At 41.7% G+C, this 25,689-nt stretch overlaps 1 protein-coding gene across 2 annotated transcripts in view; it reads right to left on the bottom strand.

Annotated features, from left to right (window-relative positions):
* Window positions 1-25,689, bottom strand: part of PLEKHM3 (pleckstrin homology domain containing M3) — a 94,459-nt gene that overhangs the window by 22,230 nt on the left and 46,540 nt on the right. Inside the window, exons 5-7 of one of the 2 annotated variants that reach the window (XM_086615732.1) lie at window positions 22,763-22,956; window positions 11,024-11,087; window positions 9,923-9,954 (exon numbers count right to left, since the gene is read on the bottom strand). In XM_086615732.1, coding sequence (XP_086471858.1) covers window positions 9,931-9,954; window positions 11,024-11,087; window positions 22,763-22,956 — 282 coding nt within the window. In that variant the 3' untranslated portion in view covers window positions 9,923-9,930. Of the gene's footprint in view, window positions 1-9,922; window positions 9,955-11,023; window positions 11,088-22,762; window positions 22,957-25,689 lie in introns of those variants that run through there. The other variant, XM_086615731.1, reaches the window with a different exon arrangement.

Here is a 25,689-nt window from a genome sequence, read left to right as displayed (position 1 = left end):
CCTCAATTTCAGAGTACCACAGAGAATGTGCTTCCTGGACTAAATGAATAGGAAAATAAAATCTCCTGAACAGATCAGCTTGGATTCACCACTGTGCTCACTACCCTCCAAATTCCACTGGTGGAAGCTTTGTGGAGGAGGACTAAACCGCCAGTAATCTTTCTCCACCTCCAGGACAGACAAGAAATATGCTTTTGAAAGAACTACCAATGATATAAGAAAATAGGGCTAGAATCATAGAATGGTTTGGGTTGGAAGGGACCTCAAAGATCATCTAGTTCCAACCCCCCTGCCATGGGCAGAGAAATCCTCCACTACACCAGGTTGCCCAAAGCCTCATCCAACCTGGCCTTGAACACTTCCAGGGATGGGGCATCCACAACTTCTCTGGGCAACCTGTTCCACTGCCTCACCACCCTCAATGTAAAAAATTTCTTCCTTATATCTAATCTAAATCTCCCCTCTTTCAGTTTAAATCCATTGCCCCTTGTCCTATCACTACACACCCTTGTGAAAAGTCCCTCTCCAGCTTTCCTGTAGGCCCCCTTTAGGTACTGGAAAGCTGCTATAAGATCACCCCGGAGCCTTCTCTAGAAAAAACACCTCTAGAAACCTCCGGTTTATTCCTCACCCTGCAGTACAATCAACCGACAGATGACTGACCAACTTCCTTAAAAACTCACCACAGAGACCCCACAACTCTCCACCGTTCAAAACAGTTGGAAAGCTGTTCCTGAAGCCTGCCTTAGATCTCTTTTGCTGCAGTCAACTATCTTTGTTTCACACTCTACGTCCAATCCTTACATTGCGCAATCTGTTTTAGAAACCAGCTTCTGACGCATTCTCTTCTCTCTAGCACAGGTGATCTCTGTCAGCAAAAGACGACTGGAGTGCAGGAAAGGTACACTGGTTGCCTTTACCTATTTGCTAACTGGAGAACAAGCAGGTATTTTCCACATTCATTAAGTGCGGAGGTTGGTCATTAAAGTGCAAGGGGTAAACGGGATCTCCACCCTAAGACAGATTTCGGCAGGGTCAGGATTTCTGTGATGCAAACATGAACTTGTAGACAAGCATGCTACAATATGCTTAGCTAAGGATAATGCAAGCTGCAGAGAAAAGAAAGGGAAAACATTCCCTGGCTGGGAAGTTCCTAGTCATTTATATCTAGGGAACAGACAATGCTTGTGGACTGCTAATTTCCTTGAGGATTTTTTCCCTTCCGTTTGCCAGATTCTTAGCACCGTGAATTCTTGTTACAATTTCAATGCACAATTAATCTTTAGTTCAGAGGAAAGGGAAATGGAAGGAGGAAGGATGATCATGAGCTAAGAGCCCCAGGGAGGCAGATATCAGATCTCGGCTTTGCCCCACATTTTGTGCAATATACTGGTCTGGTCAGCTTTCCTTGCTCCATTTTGACTCCCAGTCATCTCTTTCAGATTGCCTGCCTTGTTTATTTAAATTGCAAGTGACTTAAGGGAAGAATGATTTCTTAATATCTGTGTGCACGCGCACTAGAATCAGTCACTATGCATTGCTGTAAAACAGTATTAAAAAGAACACCGCAGTAACTTCAGGAGAGCCCCATCTTTTGTTGCTACAGCTATGCATCACCCCATTCAATGGACCCCATTCATCCACTGCTGACACCAGCACAAGGTGCTGGTTGACATGCATGCCACCGTTTTGCCATTGCTGGCCTTGGCACAGAAAAAGCAACATTCCACAGCCACACACTGTGCCGTGCTAACCCATCACCCACACTGGGCAGAGAACATCCCGAAAGGAAATCTGGCGATAAACACTGTGAAGAACACAAAACCACACGAAACCAACCACCGAATAAATCAAACTAAAGCAAAATGAGTGAGAATTTGGATAAACAGAGACCACAAGCTCCCTTTGACTTCTCTGCACCAGGCAGTCCGCACTGACAGCTGTTTGTGGTCCTTCCAAACTCGACCACTCGACACGTTGTGCTTGAATTCAGTCTGAAAGTGATTGCACAAATTAGCCACTAACTATAATCGGTGCTGGGAAGAGGAAGAAAAACAAAACAAGGTCAAGAGCAAACACTGCTTAATCTGTGACAGGCACGTATAGGCAGGGGGCAAGGTGAAGATGGAGTTTTACATTGGTTGGGGGAGAGCAACAAACTGCTGACAGTCCAAGCGAATTTATGGCAGACGGCAGAGAGGATGACAAGGTCCCTCCAAGCCCTCCCCCACTCCTCTCGTGGAAAGGAAGAAAAGTCTGAAATTTCAGTAGGTCTCTGGGTGCAAGCTGACACAAGTGAGAAAGAGACAGAATTGTCTCAGCATTAAAAACACACCTGGAAATCACTTGTGCCAGCTCCCCAGCCAGCCCTGCAATGAGCCTCACAGCTTCTGCCTTCACACTCACTGTGTTCCAATCGTCTTTCCTCCTTTCTCCTTCCCCTAAGGTTTCCAGGCAGCTATATATGTCAATTTTGTCACACCCCAAGTTCTTCTAATCTTGTTGCAGGGATGAATTATAGGTTGTTTTAACAAACAGGTATTCAAGCAAAGGTTAAAGGCTGTTTTAATCAAACAAGGTTGAAAGAGTACCAGGAATTTGGCTGGTAGAGGACAGAAAGCACTTTCCTTAGCTTAAAAACATACGTGACTCTAAATACACACACAAGCAAACATGCGTTCAGGTACAGAGTATATATATATCAGTTCTTTTTTTTTTTTTTTTAAGATTAAGCAGGCAATTTCATGCAGAGATATTAACTAACTCTACACACCCACTGAGTAAGATGTCATTTCATGAGTGATATCACAAAATTAGGAACTTTCCTGCCTTGCTCAGGACTGGATCAGAGCATTTTAAGGAGGGGTCCTCTGAAGGAGTTTAGAACAAGAAAGTAACATACCAAGAAAACGGCTGGGGTTACCCTGAAAAAAACCTTCTGTGAGTATAAAGTGTATTTTAAAAAAATTTCTAAAAAAAATTTTCTTCTCTCATCCCAGCAGATAACCCTGAGACAGTATTTTGTTTCTTCAGGAAATTTAGTTTCTTGGGCTGTTATTCCTTGATAATGTCCAGCTGCCTCTCCTGAATAGACATTTTATGTGAAGTACGGCAACGAGGTTAGAGCCCAATCTTTCACACTGGTAACCCTGATCTCCAGTACTGGGCCTTTCATTCTGCACAGCAAAAAAAGAACAGAAGAAACCTGGTTAGCACAAAGCACTAGAAAAGGAGAAGCTTATATTGCTACTGCCTCTTCTAGGGGCTGAAAAAATTCAAATATCTCTGGAGATCTCAACTCAAGCTCCTGCGAGCCACTGGCACCACTGCTGGGCTGCTGAACAGAATTTCATTCTAAAAAGCCATGCTTACCCCAAGCAGCCTAGATTACACATTCACATGGCAAAGCACCACATGTATTTAATAAGCCCTGTTGAAAACTCTGGTTTCAAGCAGTGCAAAAACCAGTTCTGCTATTAAAAATATCTATTAACAATCTTGCTATATCTCCACATTTTGCCTCCAAGACTTTAACACACCTAGCTTGGATAAACTTGTCCTCCTGGCTGCCACTTGCCAAAATGCTTTTGGCCAGCTCTTCCCCCACGAGCCCAGCTGGCTCTGCCATGCTCTCTGTCTGACCACGGGCCATTCTGAACGACAGCAACTCTCTTCCCCAGCAGAGCTGCGGTAAAAAGGAAACGCCAGTAAGATCACTGCCATTACCACTAATTGTAAGCAGAGCTGTCAGCACTTTGGGGAATTATACACACACCTGGAATATCAGCTAACCTGAAGTTTCCTGTTCTGCTGAAAGGCAGCTCAGTGCTAGCAAACTCCAGGGAGTGAAAGAAATGAGTGATAAAGGAGACATAGCCACAGGAAAGTATATAAGCTGTTTAATTGCTGTTTTGCTATCAGACGTTTTAATATTTATGCAAATGTATATTGTGTGTTTTTCCCATCTTGGGACTATTTTCATATTCTTCTGCTAATACAGTTACCACAGTCATATAGGCACAGGTCATAAGGGAAGGACAAAGATGGCTACTAGCATTATGTCGTTATGGTCCAAGATGCATGTTTCCATGGTTCTAGTACAGAACTAAATGCCTCAAAATCTTAATGTACTTAAATTGCACAACATATTTAAAATAGGTCAGATAGCCAACCCTTCTGCTGTTTTCCCTCTTTTGAACTTGTGCTTAGGATGTCTATTTTAAACATACACATAGTAAAGTGGGACCCATTTCACCTTAATCCCATTAGAAATGACTTGTCCTGTGTTCAGAGAAAGCCTGCAGCACAGCTGGGAAGTGAGTTCAGATCTCATGTGCCTTAGGACGAGAACTGGACCAGTGTACAAATTAACAGTGTGTAAACCTCTCACCTCCCCACAGAATCATCTGTTTCTGCCTACCTTCTACAAAAGGGGGATTGAATGTACCCTCAGTAAATTTGCGGACGACACCAAGCTGGGAGGCTGTGTCGATCTGCTCGAGGGTAGGGAGGCCCTTCAGAGGGATTTGAACAGACTGGATCGTTGGGCTGAGGCCAATGGCATGAGCTTTAATAAGGCCAAGTGCAGAGTCCTTCACTTGGGGTATAAAAACCCCAAGCATCGCTATAGGCTCGGGGAGGAGTGGCTGGAGAGCTGCCTGGCGGAAAAGGACCTGGGGGTGTTGGTTGACTACCGGCTTGATATGAGCCAGCAGTGTGCCCAGGTGGCCAAAAAGGCCAATGGGATACTGGCATGTATCAAGAATAGTGTGACCAGCAGGAGCAGGGAAGTGATCCTGCCCCTGTACTCGGCACTGGTGAGGCCGCACCTGGAATATTGTGTCCAGTTTTGGGCCCCTCGCTTTAAGAGAGATATTGAGCTCCTGGAGCGAGTCCAAAGAAGGGCAACTAAACTGGTCAAGGGGCTGGAAAATAAAACTTATGAGGAGCGGCTGAGGGAGTTGGGGCTGTTTAGCCTGGAGAAGAGGAGGCTGAGGGGAGACCTGATTACGGCCTATAAATACTTGAGAAAAGATGGTGGGGAGTTAGGGGAAGGGCTCTTTACATTAGTGATGGGAGATAGAACAAGAGGAAATGGGCATAAGCTTAGTCAGGGGAGATTCAGGTTGGATGTTAGGAAGTATTTCTTCTCTGAAAGGGTTGTCAGCCACTGGAATAAGCTGCCCAGGGAAGTGGTTGAGTCCCCATCCCTGGATGTGTTTAAGAATAGGGTGGATGAGCTACTTGAGGATATGGTTTAATGGGGATTAGGGATGGTTGGACTCGATGATCTCTAAGGTCTTTTCCAACCTAGAAATCTATGAAATCTATGAAAATATTTAAGAGCAGAGGCTGTACCAGACCCATCAGTTAAAACCCACCACTGTTTTAAACCAACTTGTGGTCAGCTGAATACCAGCAGTACATGCACCGCTGTCACACACGCTGTGTTGACCCTTGCTTGGGAGGCTGGGGATGGGGATGTAAATCAATGGTTTCACTACAGTGCTGAACCCTGAACTGTGGCAGCTATGGCACAGGTGTGCCTGCCATTTTGCTGCCCTTGCTGAGCACAGTGAACTCCTGCAGAGAACTGTGACAGACACATCTTCAGTCCTCCCAGCATAGCCAGGCCTGCCAAAAACCTAATTCTCCTTCTCATTTGCCACCTCCTGCCCCTCAAGCCAAAAAAGGGCTTTCCTAAACTTAAGAGCATCTGTTGGTACAGCAACATGGGTAAACCTCTTTGGTAAACAAAAGTTTAAGCTGATACAGCTTATATTGAATCACTGAACGAAACAAATGGTGGCAAAAGACTTTCTCACTGATAAAACTGAGTTTGCACTAATGCTTTTATGGGTATGGCTATATCTGTTAAAAGTGGGGGTGGGAGTGTTTCTCATGCACGTACCCCAGTAACACTTCTAAAACTAGAGCAAGCCCAAAGTACATTAGCCAAAATCCAGTTTTATCAATCAATATAGCCACATGTACACTACTGGCTTTCACCAGCACAAGCATGTGGATAAGATGCCACATCCCATCCTTTTTATGTGTGAGAATAAAAAGAAACTACTGGGCAAGGACACCACCACTGATGGGCTTGGAATTCTTCAGGCTGTACATTATAAATCTAAGCTGAGCATTTCTCAATAATTGTATGAGGACTGAGTGACCAAAAAAGAAGTTTTACTTATGAAAAAAACAGCAAGTAAAGAGCAAAAAAAGACCACATCTCCTTGCAGTCTTTGCTATTGTTGAGACTCATGAAACAACTTGCCTAAATCAATCTAAAGTTTTACACATGCAGAAATGCTAGAAAGAGTATCTCCAATCTCTTCCTCCATCTCAGTCTAGGAAAATACAGGGAGGACACAAATTTGCCATTAGAAAGGGAGGTGTGACGAAAGTACTGCACGGGTTAGAAGCCTGGAAAAGCGAATGAGACCTAACAATTTCTTTGTCTTTCTAAGGCTTCCTAATCCTGATCTAACAATATACTAGGCTCAAATTATGTGGAACTTACGTTTCATTGAGGTTCATTTTTATTCCCCACATTTTTGTAAGGGAACCTTATATGTGCAAAATCTTGAACAGAAACATTAAGATTTTTGTTTTGGGAATGCTTCTGTTAGACCAACTGTTCACCTAGTCCAAAATCCTATCAGATGCTGTAATCAGTACTATGTATGTCAGAGGAAGGTGAAATCATTGATCCATCTGTCAATAGGGAAGACATCTTCCTAATCCCCTCAGTAAATAATATGTCTATTCTGAAGCCTTATAATCTCTTTATCTTACGTAGTGTAACTGTGGACATTCTCATTATGGATATTTAATCCTCTCAAAGATGATAAACTTCTGGCCTCAGTAATATTACTGCGGCATTAAGTTCCTCATGCTTACTGTGTGTTCTGCAAAGAAGCATTTCCATTAAGGATTTTTATACGTATCTCATATTCACTGCATGACCTGTGCTATATTATTATGAGAACAGGGCTCTGCTGTTCATCTTTTCTTTCCACTGTTCTTCACATTGTTTGTAGGTTCATCTACAGGTACATAGTCAGGAAAGTTGATCTGAAGTAAATGGATCTTTTAATTAAATTTTAAGAGATTAGTTTATCTACAATGTTAAAATGGATAAATTATACTACATTAAATCCCTGTATGGACATACACATTCAAAATGAAAATGGGCTTAATATAATTCAGCTCACTTGGCTTCCAAAGTAAATTGAGATAAACCAAATGAAAGCCACTTACATTTTGAGTAACAGTATTTACACAGTGATTCAATGTAATTTAACTCATCATTTTAAATTCCCATATTTTGTCACTTCAATTTTTTTTCCTGAGTGTTCCTGTGTAAACATGTCTTCAAATGATCGTCTTTTTAAATCTCTTATCTCACTTAGAATTTCCATCCTTGACATCCAGTGATTTTTGCCATTACATGGATCCTTTTTATTTTACCATATGTTCTGGGGGTAGTATAACCAGGATGAAATAATTGCCATGACTAAGAGTATTTCTACAGTGAAGACCATCACTGCAATAATTTTTGTACACTTGTATATCTTCTATTTAACATAAAAAACTGGTAAGACCATTAACTCTCTGTGTGGATTAAGCACCTGAATTTTGAACTCATCACAATAGCCACTCCAAGTCTTTAATAGCTCCCATCAATATGGAATCTAGTGTAAGTAGCAAGAATTACTTTTCCTAAGAAATGCGAGAGTCTTGTCTGAGCCAGCTTCTGTCCAAATCAATGTTCAGCAGGGTGAAAACTGTTAGTATCACCAAAAGTAGCCTCATAGTCACACAAAATGAATGGATAGTTTTTTGATTTAGCTTGCATGAACTGTGTCCACAAAACCAGTAATACGTCCACTAGTAATGTCATCAGAGCAGAGTGTTCACACCTCCAGCAGGTTTAGAGTGAAGCTACCCTGGGCTGTGACTGCACCATCAGGGACTACAATGCACATAAATATGAGTAATCCATTTTTCCAGCGTACTGTCTGCTAAAACCAGCAACTTCAGGAGCAAATACCTACTTCCTAACAACTGGAGGTCTCCCTCTTTAAAGATTTAACTGATTGGAATAGACCTGGATAACCTGGCTAATAGAGATGCAGTGGTGTTATAGGTGACACAGGGCGGATTAATCCCTGGGCAGATGATATCAGGGAGTGTTGGAAAGGAAAGCAAGTGTAGCCAATGGGGCAGAACAGGCACGCTGTCACACTTCGTGTTTCTGCTTGTTAAATCTGAATGCACCTAATCAGTTATGTCGCCTGCTAACACCTCCAACAACAAGAGGATTCTAAGAATATGTACCCCATGGGAATGCCCATAGATAGACTTGCTGTAAACTTTAATGGGGCCCTGGGGCCCTGGTCTGCAGTGAAACCTTGCTGAGGTCCATGTGTGTGCTTGTGTTTATTTTAAATGAACGCGCACATACAAATAAAGACCATCGCTTGCTGCCTCTCTGGTTAAAGGTCAGACCTACTCACACAGAATGGTTTGGATTGGAAGGGATCTTAAAGATCACCTAGTTCCAACCTCCCTGCCACAGGTAGGGATGCCTTCCACTCGACCAGGTTGCTAGCACATCTGCTAGTGCATCTGTTGCTAGTGCATCTGCACTATGAGCATTTGTTAATAACTAAAGTACTAGCAAAAACACTGCCTCATCAGAATTTGGTGAGTTTCCAAAATTAAGGACATTTTGTTTCATTTTTTTCTGCTCTGCTTTCAACCTCACAGTTAAGGTCTTCCTCAGCAGAGCCCTGTCCAAATGGCTACAAGTGACAACCATCCCCAGACAATCAGATATCTCAAATACTCTGCCACATCCATAACGCCTAGGCATGGAGCTCTGTGAAGCCTGGAAAGAGATTTAAATTGGATTTCATTTCAGAATAGTATTATATGCTGCTTCATCTGCTGGCAAACAGGCATTTCAACTCTTTTACACCTAAGAACAGACCCTCATACCACATTTTTGAAACTCAGCTGCTTGGCAGGAAACGACCCATGTTTTCTAGGATCTTTAAAGAGAACTTGGCTAAGAAACAAATCAGAATTGAGCTGGGACTAACCAGGGTAAAGGTCGCTTATATCTGCAGATTACCCCTCTCTGCTTTCCTAATTCACTCACCATGCCTTATCTTTCCATTAATCTTTAATAAACCTTTTAGTTAATTCCCCAAACACATGCAATCTACATGACAGCAGGATACAGTGCAAAAGCAGCCCATGGATGTAAGGAAATAGGCAGCAGAGAAATCAAAAGAAGGGGAAACTTTTAGGATTAAAAAACATCCAAACCGCAGGTCAGTAGAAAATGATGAGCAACCAGGAGAAAGCAGTGCTAAGGGGCAAACCGGGGAGGAGGCAGGGGCTATAAGGGTATTAGTGCTTCTCCAGCTGTTGGATTCATTTTCTCAATGAGGCCCTCCTCCCCTTTCCACTCTGGTTCCACTTTGACAAAAACAGGTAATCCGATTTCAAACTTGGAGCCTCTGAAATGCGGAAAACCCTCTCCAGGCTGACAACAAGGATATGGCTAGATTAAAAGGTAAATGCAATTTAACCCACCCCAGCAGAAATGGTAATCAAATTATATTGCCTCTAAATATGATAAGTTTGGGGCTGGGGCCCTCAGGGGAAGAGAAGGTGTCTTGCAAACATAAAGAAACATGCTAAAGGGAATTGCTAAATCAATGGATGAATTGTGACTTCTACCTTCCCTCCCTCCCACAGGGTGCTTGATAAGCTGCTGATTGCTTCTAAAACATCTACTACCAATGTAGGAACTGATTAAGCAGCTTACAAAGCACTGGAGGCTAACAGACAGGCCCACCAGGGAGACTGCAGCTCTGGAGTTAAGTAGCTTGCTTTTTCATGGCTTGATTATTAAAGATGAGATAGCAGAACATGCTGAAAAAGATGTGGAAACAGATTTAGACCTCAGATGACTAGCCTTTTTGTTTTATATATGAAATAATTTCTACCCTGTGACTTCACCATCCAACAAAAGTCATGTTTCCTGTAGTTCTGCAGTCTCCAGCTCTGAGGGGCATCTGAACTACCGCATCTTAAATGTGTCAACTGAACATCAGAACTGACTACGCCTACCCATCATCCTGCAGAAAAGGCACTGCTAGACAAGGGAAACATCAGTGGAAGAAGCTTAAAATAACATTTTACATATCACTGGCAACAGGACTAGAGTGTGAACGCAGATGTGCCCAGGTCAGTTAGAGCATCTTACCACATTGCTTCCTCCACTGTGCATCTAAACGCTGCAGCACATTCACCTTAGCTTCCCTGTCCTCACTTTTCAGCTCTTTTTGCCAAATACTTTCTTGCTTAATCTGATATGCAATAAAATTCTGCTGTTGAGGCAGATGTACTGCAAGGTGCTTGCTTAGTTCAATCAATACCAATGCAAAAAAATGTTTTGCTGGCACATTACCTCTTCTGTTATCACGTCTATCATAGTAACACCGCACAGCTTAACTTTGTGTAGCAGGCTTGCTTTTTGTGTTTGTTTGTGGTTTTTTTTTTACTTTTTCCCCCTCTTGTGGTAATGCCTAGCAGACTTTGTAAACAAGCATGTTGGACCAGGGACTGTACAAACTCATAAATTCCGGAACAACTATTATTTCAAGCAAAGAAATAAATACCACTTGTTCCCTGCAGGCTGAGCCTTAGATGAGCCTTGACTGATCAGATGAAAAAATTCTCACTGCAGAGTTCTATTCGCAAACTAGTTTTCTTTCACAGCCTCTTTCCAGCCCTGTTTCAACACTGATGCTCTAGGCTTTCTCTCATCCCTAACTAATGCTCCTGTTAACCCATTTTTATATTAAACTATAAACCACAAAGATGGCTTGGAAATAAAGCTATTTATGCTATGATTAGCTAGAAGAGGAAATGTACAATTAGCACTGAAGATGAGAGCAGGTTTGATGTGTAACAAGTAGAATTACTTGAAGAAACTTACCTGTTGAAGGTCTGCGAGAGAATAAAGATGGATATGCTGGAGAAGATACTCTCTGGGAAAGATCCTGGAAAAGAGAAAAATGGATGTGTCACACCTTTTTGACTGGGAAACTCAAAGATTTCCTCTCCCCACCAAAAGACTGCAGAGCAATGATGCTAGAGACAGAAACTGGAATTATGTCACCCTGTAAGCATCAGCTACTTTTACAGCATTCTTCACAGGCACGACAATTCCACAATAAGAACGAACGCTGTGCCAGCATCATTCTCCAACTGTTAAGTAAGCATATACCGTGACATTTACAGCTGTTGAAAGCTCATCCTGAGCACAGAAGGTGTTTCTCTAAACTATTAACCCAGTAATACAAAAAAATAAGTCAAACTACGCATTAAAAGTATTTCTTACGGGTTTTAGTACAAGATTCCTGGTCTAATAGGAAGCTGTAACAGTTAATTTCGGATGTGACTTATGGTTTTGCAACTGAAATAACTACATTGGGAAGAACTTCATGCAGATACTGTTCTTCCAACATAAAGTTGATTGATATCAATTCCCTTTCACATACAGAAATATATGTATTGGTATAGACTTTAAAATTACTTATTTGAGAAAGGCATATTTTCATTACATAAACCAAGGTTTCAGGCAAGACCACTGATTAGCCATTGACAGACCTGTTTAGTAAAGATAAATCACAGAAACCTGAACAGAGAAGAAATGTCCTAATTAGAGTGACTTGCAGTAAAATGAAAAACTGGGCTAAAGTAACATCACAGAGAAAAATTGACCTTGTAAAGGTAAATGAGTATTAGCAAGAAAAGTTTATGAAAACCTCTGTATCTGCCATATAGATGTCAGGAAGAGAAAAAGTGCATCTAATTAAAACGTCTATCTTTGTGTGCACACACGGAGAAACAACCAGCTGACCAGCTCTATCTTCCATCCACACAGAACAAGTCTCACTCTTGCAAAAAAAGCAACCAAATATCTCAAGAGGTACAACTATTTTACGCTACATATTGCTTAGAGAAGGAATTGTGAACTCAGTTCCTACATTACAATCACGTAGTTTTATGGCAATACAGAAACAAAATTCTTGATGATATTAAATACATGAACAAAGCTCTGGCAAAGACCAGTTTGTTAACTGTAGAACTGAATGGCAGCGAACAGAAAGACCACTGGACATGTTCAAAAAGCAAAGATACTGAAAAGCCGATATGAACTTACATGATCGTGATATAAGAATGAGAAAGTACACAGGAAATCAAATAAGAGATTTTAGAAGCTACAACAACATAATTAGCTAAAACACAGATCAGCAGTGATAACTACCAACTGCAATCTGACAGAACACTGAATCTAAGAAATTATGGAAGCATCTCAGTTCATTCTACTCTATTAGTTATCTTAAACAACTATCTTAAAATCATGCTTTCAAAACTGTCTTGGAGGGACTAGGATTTTTCAATGCTGTTAAGGTGAGCAGAGTCACACACTCCTTTTGTACTATTGAAAAAAATTTAAGCTTTATTGGGGTGCAAGCAAAGCACAGAAAACTGGGCAATGCATATCTCATGGCACTCTTATGGAGCAGGATTGTGCCCTTGCTCCTTCTGACTCACCAAGCATCTCTGCTCTACTCACTTAATTCTCAGCTACAGACTCACTGGGATACTGCCTTTTCCCCTTTCAGTTCTGTAGGCTATACCATCACTCCTATTAGACGTGAATGTGTTTCAGTGGCTCTGCTGCATCACACCTTCACAATACATTTGGCACAATGTCAAAGACCACTAGAAAACAGTCAAAATCCATATATCCAACATCATGTGACATTGGTATTCCTCATTTGCACATCAAAGATTTGTTAAAATTGACTGCTAAGGAGTCAACTCTGAACAGCATTTTGAAACCATTAGTATTTGTCAGCTCTGATAGAATTTCTTCCATTAAAATCTCCTCATTCTCCCCAATCGCAGAGGCAGGCACTAAACTGTGTGGTAGCTTTGCCAGGAACTGTATTATTTGCTGATGCCCTTACAGCACTGCTAAGGAAAATAATTAGATAATGAAAGATTTCCTTTTTCAGGAAACAGCCTGAATAGCGCATAAGGCAGAAACTGCCAATGACTAGTATCGATGACTAACGTCACATTCCCCTGCCTTCAAGGAACTGTATTTTGTTTCCTGCAAGTTCTAACTCCTAATAAAAAGTGTGCAGATGCAAAGCAAACTCATGATGCAGGGACTTTGTCAGGGGAGTCTCAGCCAGCACAGGCCCTGGCAACAGTCATCCTCTTCCTGTACCTGTTCCCCTCCCTGAGATATGTTAAGTTTGCAGCAGCTCTGCAGAGTCAGCATCCAACGTTCCTCCTCCCTTCCAAATCTGTTTCCAGGAAGAGAAGTAGGCACTGCCCTCCTAGTCTCACGCACATACCCAGCACTGAAGTGAGAGGAGTGCTTATTTTCATTGCTATAGAAACTGAGACATTAAAAAACTCTCAGGAAGTAAGGCTGGTCCTGCTTCAGATTTGCAGTCCTTCTATTGACTCAAAAAAAATCACAATTTGGTTGTGGGGGGCCACAGAAAAACAACTGAGCAGCCAGAGGCCACGCGTACAACAGTATTTACAAAATTTCTTATGAAGCAACTAGACCAGTTCCTGTATGGTTCCAAATAAATGTGGAGGTGCAAAACACTCCCTTCAACACCTGCCCACATCACCAAAGGTGGAGATCTCCACGAGTGTGAAACCGCTGAAACGGGCTAAAAGTAGGCAGCTCAGTCCCTGATCATTTAAAATATAAATCATGCACCCTCACTGCTCAGCTGAGAGGCTGTTTCAAAAACACATCTTGCTGTGCAGCACATCTGCAATTAAGATCTTCTCCAGAAAACTTCTATTAGTCCAGTTTGGGAAGGGAAACCAAAACTTAACTGCTACCTGAACGTAACTTGTGAAGCCACCTCCCAGAAATGTGTCTGTTTTGCCAGTTTGGTCAGCCTCTAGCGGGTGGGCAACAAGAGCTTAAGAGGCACCAGAATATCGAACTCAAACGCGTTTTCTGACAACCCCATCATAAAATGCAAGCAAATCAGTTGGGGCAGAAAATCCACACAGACCAAGTAGTCCAGCGAGCAAGAAACTGTATGATGTCTGGTTTCCAACAGCTTGCTTGTCTGCACAGGTCCTCTGAGCCTGATGAAGTGATGGTTTATATAAAGTCCTTTTCAGTAGCGGGCACACAGGACTAATGCAGAGCCTCTTGCTTCTTGATCCAGACACTTCCTGTCATGCTACTACTAGGAATGTGTGTCTTTGCCATTTCCATCCCTCTGCTGACTGCAACTGAAATTGGCCAATGGAAGCCAAAGTCAGCAGAGTACAGTAGCCAAGATGGGGCTCACACAAACACCATAGTGTTGCATTAGCATCCAGACCAAGCATGACATGGTATCCAAATCAATCTAGAATCGCATTCATGTCTGAAAATCTGATACAGGCCACAGAGCAGGCTAAAATAACGACACTTAGAAACATTTCACTAGAAAATATAGATTTACTTTCTGCATGAGATGGAGCTTGGAGCATGCCTGGGTTAATATAAGGCCTGGATCCAAAAAGACTAAAACATGTGGTTGCATTTTATTTTTCCCTTGATATAAAGGTCCTTTACAAACATCAAATGGGAAATCTCTGATAAGTTATTTGAAAGCAAAATAAAAGATGTCAGTTTTGTAAATCTTTTGATCCATGCACTATAACGAACTGGATTTTTTTTTTAAGTTGGTCAATTAAAAGCATTCAATAAACCATGTCCTTTCTGTCAAATCTTAACACAAAAAAGACCTGGAGTGAGCTAGACAGAGGTCAAACGCAAGATGTTAAGACTCATCACAACAAAAACTCAAACCTTTGCGGCTTCAGAATGTGACCTGTGACCCTTGAGAGGCAAATGGCATCGAGTGCACGTCCCACTAAAAGCACCTCCTAAGCTTTCAGAGTTTGGAAACTCCCCGGCCAGTTTCACCATGGATGCAAAACAGAAGAGTTGTGAGTCACAGGATTGCTGTGCTGTAAACCCTGGCTACCAGTCAGGGTTAACCCTGCAACGAACAAACCAAGTTCAATGCTAACTAGCCCTCCAGCTTTGCCATTTCCTGTGAACAATAAAATCCAAAGTCCTATTGGTTAAAGGTCTCTAAATTGCTTTATTGTTACGTGCTAGAAATAAAAGCAATTAATGCAAGCAGGAAAGAAACCCACCACTGGAGACTTTCAGTCTCTAAAAGAGAAAACTGAGTATTCTCAGTTTGTGATTATTATTCTTTTTTGTTTGATACTTTGTAATCTGAAGCATAACCTTCAGGCAAGATAGAACCAGAAATTTCATCCATTCCCTTTGGGATGATCTTATCAGGTAAGTATTTGCACAAACAAAGGTTATCTTTTAGTGTCCTCCTGCAAACAGAACCACTGATAAGACTTTGCTTTTTGCATTTGGACAAAGTGTGTAGTCATGGTGCTTTGTTAGCACTAAGTAATTGCTCTGCATTTAAAGCCTGTTTATCATCAGCTTCGGTAATTTTTCTTCAATGGGTTAAATACCCTGACAGCTCTGCTAAAGCTGCAACCAATTAATCCGCCCAAGCCTGACACTATAACCAAAGTAAAAACGTGATAAGCAGAGCGAACTCTTCTTTTTACAGCACAACCAAAAAGAATCAAGTTAGCTGGCAGGTGGGCACAACCAAGTCTCTTTTGTACCAAAAAGCCTGTTGAAAACTAGGATGGGAGTGGGGAAGGGAGGGGAAGCTGGCACCACGATTTCATGTGCCAGCCAGGAGTGTCTTGTTTGACCAGGCTGAGACTTGTATGACTGAGCTCTGACTCACAGGAGACGCAGATGCACCAGTCCACCATGAAGCCACGTTCAGACGTCCTCTCCACCCCTCCACAGGAAGCTGCTGCACCCACAGCTGGCACAGCTCCACAGGTACCAAGTCCACTTCCTCAGCCAGCATAGTTCATACCCTGGCACTGCAACTTACACCACCACCACCAATCTACTTGCAAGCTACTGCACCACGCTGCAAACTAAAGCAGCTGACAGGCAAGCACGTGCTGATTACCGCTGTTCCCATATTTTTTTTTGCCCCCTAGAAGAGGGGCAAGAGGACCTCTGAAGTCCCTGCAGCGTGCACCACCACCAGCCATGGCTGAGTGTGTAGCACATGGGCAGGAACTGCGTGTGCTCTAATCTCACGGACAGGAGCTCAAACTCTTCAAAGTTACTATTCAATTTTAAAAGTACAGAGGGATATCAGTGAATTGCCAGTTATCCCAAATATATATGCCAGGATAAATAACATCTCTTGCTAAGTTTTTGCTTGCAATTCATTTGCCACGGAATCTGTTAATTTAAGGTAGAGAAGAGCATCAGAGGTGAGGGGAAAAGGTAGGATCGGAAATCCCAGCTCCTGGAAGTATGTTAAGAGAGGAGAACCCCAACTTTCCAGCCAAAAAATTTACTCAGGGAAGTGGGACCCTGGGAGACACAGTGATTTGAAAGGCAAAAGGTAACAATAAATGAATGAATTTAAACCAAAACAAAACATTAATTGTTTATTTCGTGCTTGTGTTATTATACCAGATTAATGTTGGTGGTTTTTTTTCTAATTCTACAGGTTTGGCTAAAAGAGTGTTTGTGAAGCATTTCACATTTGTGAGGTTATAAACACTCTTCTGGTTATGTTCTGGGAGCAGCCATTCCTAAATATCTTCAGCCTACACTAAGTGCTAGATTTATTAGCAAGCATGTCCAGGTAAGGTGTTGTTTCATGTCGTTATGAAATTCCCCATGAGCATCCCTGTGTTAAAACAGTTACTCTTATCGTCCATCAGCAATCTTGAACGAGTACATAAACTTTCAACTAAAATGCAGTACACTAACTATCTCTCCTCTGTGGTTACTTGAGCAAGGTCACAGTAACATTGTGAAAGAGAAGAACTACTACAAGTCAAACTCAGGAATCAAGTACCGCTGTTACTAAAAGCAGGATGCAGAGAATTAGAGGCACACAGTTTCATTTCAAAATCAAAATAGCTTAGATTCCCCAATTAACTTGAAATGAAGAATAAGAAAACGTTCTCTTGTTTTTGTCAGGCACTTCTAAAACCTTGCAGTTTGCTGCTGGAAGTTCTGGTATAAAAACACAGGGATAAAAGTGATACAAGTCATATTTAACATGGTGTCCACATCTAATAGGAACTTCTTTTTAAATCACTGTTTTTTTAAAGCAATCTAATCTCAAAAGGTGAATGGAAACTACCATTTTGAAAGATGTCTAATATTATCGATCTATTTGACAAGCAGATACTGGTGTGCCCTTAGATGGGAAAATGCTAACATGAACTGAGAGACCCACCTGCCCTGTGGAAAACTTATCATATATACCCTGGCATGTTCCTCAGCTGGACGCTTATCATGGTACAGCACTGGCTTGTGCTATTAACCTTCCCTTGGCTTGAACAGACAGCAGTATTGCCTCCACTTCAGCTGCTCCAGCACATATCTTGTTGCTCCAGCTGTTTGTCACCTCTAGTTAAAAGAAAAGCTCAAAGTCCACCTTAACTTCATCCCTTAGTTTTAGCCAAATGCTTTTTAAGATGTTAGCTTGTAAGGACCCTGTGCGTGCAGCTACTTCTTCAAAAAGACACAAGAGTTGAAGCAAAGAGGTAGTCTGTTTGCAAGAGCTCCATCAACAGGCATGCTTTATTTCAGCTACTGCAATGACTACACGCATGCAGGATCTATATAAAATAATAAATGGCTCATGCATATTTATCTGTATCGATTTTCTCATGTTTCCTCACTTTGGATTGTTGTTTGGCCTTAACACTAGATGCTCTCAAGATATCCAGATATCATCTTTGAATGAGTTTCTCTCTTACCCTCTTTCCGATCACCTGTGCAACAAATTCTCTTCTTCTGTTGGTCTTGCCATTAAATCAGAGCCCTGAGTGCTATGGAACCACATCCTCTGTTTCTTTCCTGCTCAAACTTTTTTTTTGCTGTCTACTGCTTTCACAAGTTGCGTCTTTGTTCTCCTGCTCTGGGATTTTCCACTCTCTGAGTGGCCTACCCATTGCAAAGAAAATGGAGAAAACAGTCTCCTTTGACAGTCTGGACATGACTTAATGACCTGCTGTTGTCCTTGGTCTGAAAGATGACATAGCCCCAGCTTCACATACATGCGGTATTTGGTGGTATAGTGATTGCATAAGATCAATCAGGATTCCAGTGATATGTTTAGACAGGTTCCCCAACTGCCACACAAATATTTTGAAAGTAATCTACTCCTATGTCAGAAGTGATATGTCTAAGGCCTCACTGTAGGAAGTGACAGGACTCTATTGTTCAGCATAACTGAATTTGGGCTTGTTTCGCATCGTGCTGACAGACTGGCAAGCTCAGCCAGGACCACACGTCTTCAGCACTGGAGGTGTACCTTTAACCTCCTGCTGCAACAGCAAGCTCTAATTTGGTCTTCCTGTAAGACACTAAGTAACATACCCAGCACCGGAGTTTTTCTAGGGTAAAACTGATGTATTGCTGTTCTAAAGCTGACAGACAAATGGTATCAGACAGATACGAGTAACAAGAGGGAAATTCTTCCATATAGTTTCTCACCACCATTCAGAAGATTTACTTACAGGGTGAAGGCACTGCTACGAGCACGAATGTATAGGGGAATGTGTTGCAGAACATTTACCTTCTGTCACTGCCATCTGTCTAAACTATCTGGGCTAGCAACACTTGAAATGCAAGTTCAGGTGTACAGTTGAGAGAGCAGAGAGCCCAGAGAGGGCTCCAAGGTTGAGCTGGGTTAGCCTACCCTACAGTAGACATAGAGGTGCCTGAAGACTTCCCAAAAAATCATTTTGACAGCTTCTTGATCCAAAGAGCCTTCAACCATTACAAGAACAGAGGAAAAGAGGCTGTGGCATGCTGACACATCTAGAGATAAAAGGAAAAAGGCAAAACCAGAATAAAACTTGCATCATTCAACATGACTTCACAGAATAGCCTCATTATTTAATGGACTTGGAGATTTTTGCTCTTTTCCAGCTATCAATTTTATTGACTCCATCTAGTTTGCCTGTGTCATTCATTCATCATCCTACAATATGCAAGTGGTGGTGGCATCTGTACAGCTCCACTCGTACTAATTCTCTGTTAGCTCTAGGTTTTGGTCTTGTACATTTCTGCCTGAACAGCATCTATACAAGCAAGGCAACCAAAACAAGTGAGAACTTGTTGAGTAAAGACATTTGAGGCAAATTACATCTGTTGCAATACTGAGGTGACAGCCACAGCAAACCAGGCATAACAACATCCCTTGTAAAACAGGGAGCTCAGCAACAGGCTCAGAGTCTCAGCTGCCTAATCTCAGAGAATGCTGCTGGTGTGCACCGGTGGAGGGCCTTACTTCTCCTCCCAGCCAAGTCTGACTTCCTTTATTTTTTTCCCCTCACAAATGTAAAACGAGCTTAGAATCCAGTGAAGCAATAAGTGAGAGAGCAAGTCATTATAACTGATGAAGATCACTTTTCTTGTGAGCCTTCTAGCTACTTTTAGGATTTCTTCTGCTTCTTTTCCTTCCCTCCTTTTTTTCTTTCCTTCTTTCTACTTAGTCACTTCCTTCTTCAAAGTTCACAGTGTGGTTAAGCCCTGCATTCTCTGCTAGATGCCAAGTTTCAAAGTTCCCAGAGTACCTATCTATGCACACCAAGCATTATAAATAACGTTTCCACATTTAAGCCAACTGGATCCTGAGCTAACCTGGTTTATAGCCATCTGGAATTCTTCAGAAAAAGTGACTTGTAAGCACTGTAAAGAGTTTTGTCTTCCCAGAGGACACCAAGAGTTTCCAACTTCATTGCCATCTTCATTTTGCGATCTGGGTTCAAGAGCAAGGTATAGATTTAAAGAAGATGATAATGCAAATAGTATTAATAAAAGAAAGCTCAGTGTGATCTGCTTTTTCCTAATAAGGCAGGCTCTATCAGTGTCCCAAAGGCAGCAAGGTGCCAATACAATTAATCAGTCTGTTTTTAGTTCTCCCTAGACAGCAATATTAACAGTTTGTTTCAGTCTGTTTATATGGGTCTGACAGGTCTTCAAGATGCTGTGTTCACTTTCTTGTGATTAATAGTCATTCACATACTAATGTGAAGACCAAGCAGAAAAAGAATGTTTTTAGAGCAGGACAGATAACTGGATTCTCTCCCCCAGCCTTTCATTTCTAACTAGGAAACAGTACTAAATTTAGGAATGCTGTCTCACCATATTGTTTAAACTCCTCCTTTTCTTGCAACTTGCCCACGTGATGAGCCAAAGGGAAATTTAAATCACATTTTCTTCATTTACTTTTCAGCTGTGCTCTATAAAGCCATCACATTGATGGTGAATGTCTGAACACTGTAATACTACAGGCAGAAAGCAAAGCCATTGGGACCTGTTTCAGGCAAAGAATAACTCCTTCTGGGAAAAGAACTCTTCTTCCTTTCCATCTCTGCAAACCTCTTAGGAGAGATCTGAGGGACCAACTGAGCACCAAACCCACCTCAACAGAGACTTCACAGACCAAGAAGCAGCTGGACTCTAAAGGTGTGTTTTGTACATTCCCTTCAGTGGCTGTTACAGCACTTCTAAGTCCTACAAAACTGGAGATGCTTCCTCAGTACAAAAGCAAACCGTTCTTGGGCTGGGGTCCTCCTCTCCACCACAGAGAGCTTTAATTGGAGACAGTGTGAAGGAACCCTTAGACAAGAAAAGGAAACATTTGGAGTATTTCCCAGTTTCCCCTGCTGCCAGTCTGGGTGTTTCATTTTGATACAGGGAGTTTTTTTCTCTCTCCTCCCCGCCTCAAGAAAAGACCATGCACACATTTCTCTGCTAACTTTTTTTCCATTCTTTCTTCTCTCCACTTCTTCAACACTTGTCATCTCTCCTTTCTGGAGGTAGGTTTTTGGGCTCCCTCTGTGTACTATTTTTTTCATTAACTCTTAATTTCCTGAGATTTCTTTCCTCTTTGAATCTCCTCCTTCTCCTGCCTTTCCCTCATCCCTTTGTCTCTAGTCCACTGATTTCTCTGCTTAGGCCTCCTCTGATCTCTCTTCTTTCACTCTCTTACCCAAGTGCATTCAGTCTCATGCCTCCTCCTGTGTATTTTAATCAGGGCACTCTCTTCTTCAACATTAATGAGAAAGTGTAATTTATTTTCTGCCACTTTTTCTGAACGGCAGCCTTCACAAATCTTATTCTCCTTTTAGTTTTATTGCAGTGGAAGAGAATGGTATAGGAAAGTTGTTACAGCTGAATATTGAAACATCTCTGCAAGATAATATCATCCTCTAGAATGAAAGAAAAATCATCCTAATTTTTAAAATGCTGTAAGCTGCCCTATTAAATAATTGGAATTGGGCGGTAAGACACAAGCATATATCAACACACAGTGGGTCTGACACAAGAACTCAGTAGTGCTCTCCAGAAACTTGTTGATATATCCTTCTCCTAGTTATTCTAAATAGCTCATCAAAGCAATGACATAGGTTATTACCAAATAGCAGACTGCCTCACTCCTTACCTGGGATAAAGACTTTAGTGCAGCCTCCTCTCCCTCCCAGAGAATTCAGGTCCCTCATCCCTAAAACACCATGCCCAAAATACAGTCACTGATGTCATCTGCTTTCTTGCCCTTTGGCAGCTCATAATTTCAAAGCAGTGGCTTTCCTATTTGTGGTCCTGTCTTACAAACCTGGGGTATACAAATGGTTACAGATGCATTTACCCATCAGGCCAGCTGCATGTGCCTGGAGCCACTCACCTCACAGTATGGCATGGGCAGAAACATCACTCCATCCCTTTCAGAGATCCATGACAAAAGTAACTTGGCTTTTTTAAGGTCCCAGTTATGGCTGGACGGTTTTAAGACGATTGTTCATTTTTAGCTTGTTAGAGAAATGCAGCAGCAGCTGAATGAACTAAAATACAGCACTCCTAAAATGAAGTTCACTTTATAAAACTACTGTTTCCACCACAGAAATCTCAATATGAAACACCTTCTGCTGTGCTCTGACCATGTGTTTTCCAATAAAGAAAACACTCAGCACAGCCATGTCATGGATGGAAAAGATAGTGGCTAAGCAAGAGCATAACTGCTCTGGTGTCACATAAATCATATGCTGGGTCACGTGCCAGGGCACTATATTTGGCCTCTGCCTTTGTGTGAGATCATATCACAGAAGAGGGCAGAAGCACTGGACAGGTGGTTGACTCTGGCCTCTCTCATGCTTTGCCATACTGTGAGGCATTTCAAAGGTCCTACCAACAGCGGCTACTACACTGCGATGCCATGGCAGGGAGCATGAGGTATCGCACTTGAATGAAAATATGCACAGTCAGGAAGCCTGAGGAGGAATAAAAGCTGCTCACCACAACGTGTGACCCCTGGGCTAACGGGTGTCAAGAACAACTTCGGATATTCAAACTGTAACATCATTTTCTTTGGCAGCAGATAACCCAGTTGCCCAGAGAAGTCAGACACAAGCACATCATCTTTCTATATGGGTAACACCTTCAGAACTAGACTGTGAGAAAAAAAAAAAGAGAGAAGCAACATGACAAGGAAACTACATCCTTGTGCTCTATGTTGTCTGCAGTTCTTACCTTCTACGCAGATCTTCAGCCACTGCTGCTCTGCAGCTGAACAAATAGGCTCGGAGAGATTTTAGCTGCTGTCTCAGGCGGACAACAGTTGCCAGAGGTTCAACATGCTTGTACAACATGGGATTTTCCTGCTGGATATCAATCAATGGCTCCTCATAAACATATTCCAGGAACTCTTTGGCTTGCTTTGATACCTGAAAAATAAAGCAACCAGTTTAGCTAGGCTTTCCTCTCAACTCTTTTTAAGCAGATGTTCCCCTCTGCGATCTGTCAGCTGCAGAAAAACTGCATCTGAAAACTTACTCTGTTACCAATTACAGAGGAGGACAGAGCTGAGAGAGATTCAACTGTCTCTGCTTATAGCCAAGTCAAACTTCATCAAGCCCATCAAACTTGAGTGTATGAGATAATTGCTTACCTACCCAAAGTGCAGCAATATTTGCAGCCACACAAGTTTTCATTGTAGGGTAATATAGCTTACTAGATGTTTTTCAAGTCTAAAAACTCATTACCAAGTTTCTTTCCTGTTAATGTTTTTCTATTTGTCTGTTGTTTTCTTTTTGGCAAGAAGCAAGGGACCAAGTAAGTGCCAAAGCACAACATTAGAAAAGGAAACATACACACTGCAAAGCCAATCATATTGTACTATCACAGAGTATAGAACTCCAGTGTAAAGTACTACTCCATTTGTTTCATGCTCAGCCAGTATGGTTAAAATTACGTAAAAAGAAAATAATCAGAAGCTTATCTATCAAGTTGTTGTGTTTTTTTAAATACAGATAAATAAAGTTGAATTTTACTGATATTACTCACTCTCAATTTGCAGGAAATTTTTCTTATGCTTTTTTCATGACAGTGCTCTGTTCTATCTCCACCTGCAAAGAGCTACTGTAATCTTGTTAAATTAATGTGACTTTTGTTCCCACTAGGAAAGATACTCCCATTTCTGAGGTGAGAAGGCCAAATTCCCTCTCCTTCCTTATTTCTGCATTTTATCACAGCTGGAAAAGAGAAGATGAGATTATCTGAAATGAGCTGCAAATCACTTGAAACTGTGCCATAGAAATACTATTTGCTCCACAATGCAATTAGTCCTCCTGGACCTTTAAATCAGTGTTTACACTGAGTTGAGGGAGGGATGAATTAGGCTAACAGAAGGAGAAAGGGCTCACCACAGCCTCTTGAGATTTAGAATGTTATTTCCCTTCTGGTGCTGTAAGGTAGAAAGTAAGTAAAAGCAATATACGTCCTTATAAATAGAACCACTTCCAAAACTAGCACAAGTTACTAGATACTGGAGTCACTACCTGCTTACAGGAAAGGCAGCCTTAAACGTAATCTTTTCACAATGCATAATAAAAATATTGGAAATAATGCCAAGGTCAGCCTTCCCACGAATAACTACAGAACTACATAATTACAATGTGTAATTTTAAATATAGCAGACCATAACTCCACAGGTTTCCCAGCCCTTGAAGTTGTACTACATCTCGCTTATTTGTATTAAACGTCCCATTCATTTCTTTTTCTTTTTTTTTTTTTTTTTTTTTTTTTTAAATAAAGCATGTACAAGGAATTGTGTGTAAGGAGCAGCATAGGCAACTTGGATTTTGTAGAACAAAACTCTACAAACTCCAAATATGTCAAGTTTTCTAACACTACCAATGCTGATGTTTTATTAGACATGCTAACTGCAGCACACAAAAGAGACTGCAATTAAACAACCTGCTTTTACAACCATTAAACTATCTGGCTGTAATATCTCAGCAATCCCCTGACAATTGTTGCATCTATAGTAAATATTATTCCTCTTCCACCCATGGGCAAATTAAGCCACATATTCAGTGACTCCCTAGGAGACACATGAATGCTTGGTACAGCAACTAGCACCTCCCACCAGGAGGACCTGGTGCCCAGTGTTCTTTGAGGTCTTCCTTGCTTTAGACCCCTGCTGAAGTGATGGGCTCCTCATCCAATTGCCCTGCTGTCTCAGGAACCAGAGAGGGATTACTGTCTAAGTACTACACCCACACGTGTGCTCACCTGTACCCTGTACGGGGCAACCCTCCTGAGGCTGCAATACTAGGAGTACAGAAACAAACAAAAAAAAAAAAAAAATAAAAAAAGAAAGAATTGAGGTCACTTGAGTGACTCTGCAATACGTGTGCGCTACGATGCAAAGTATTACTGCTCTGGTGCTGCATGGTCTGAAGACAGCCTTTGAGGAGAGAGGAGCAAAGCAAGCCTTTCTCTCTCCTTGCCAATATAATGTACCTGAAGAGTGCTGACTGCAGTAAAAGTGGCTTTGCCCAGCATCGCTGGCTGACAAGCAGGTGTCAGTTCACTCTGTATGCCTGACACAGGCACACAGGTCATTTAAAACATTAACTCACATTGCCAACCATAGCAAGGTTACAAAAAGCCGAAATGCAGTCTTAGAATGGCAAGGGTCAGGCAGTCACAATAATTCAACTTGCTAACAGTCAATATTCTAGTACATGCACTAGCATACTCACAGTCCCCCAATTTTACTGGGCAGACTAGACAATCCTATTAAATAAGCCAGAAGGAGTGAGAAAATGCAAAGTGCAACAGGGTTTTGCTTTAAATGTCATACAAGGATGGATGCTAACATTTCCAGAGGCTGCAAACTTACAGCTCAGAATTCCATTTACCAGAAGTCAGCCTTCCTTGAAGCCTTCTGGCACAGGGAGTGCATTTCCTGCTGTGCCTGGCATTTTGTGCAGTTGGAAGCCACCTGAACCAAACTGCAATACTCACTGGTTTTGTGCGCAAACAGGGAAAACAGTTGGCCTAAGTAAATGGAAGAAAGGATGTTCTCAAGATTGCCTCTTTTCTTTTCCCTTCACACAAATATGTGAAAAACACAAATATGGGAACCGTAGGGAGACAGAAAAAAAAAAGCC

Source organism: Tauraco erythrolophus, chromosome 8 (genome assembly GCF_009769465.1).
Source record: "Tauraco erythrolophus isolate bTauEry1 chromosome 8, bTauEry1.pri, whole genome shotgun sequence".
Lineage (NCBI taxonomy): Eukaryota > Metazoa > Chordata > Aves > Musophagiformes > Musophagidae > Tauraco > Tauraco erythrolophus.
This window is presented reverse-complemented; position numbering and strand designations above follow the sequence as displayed.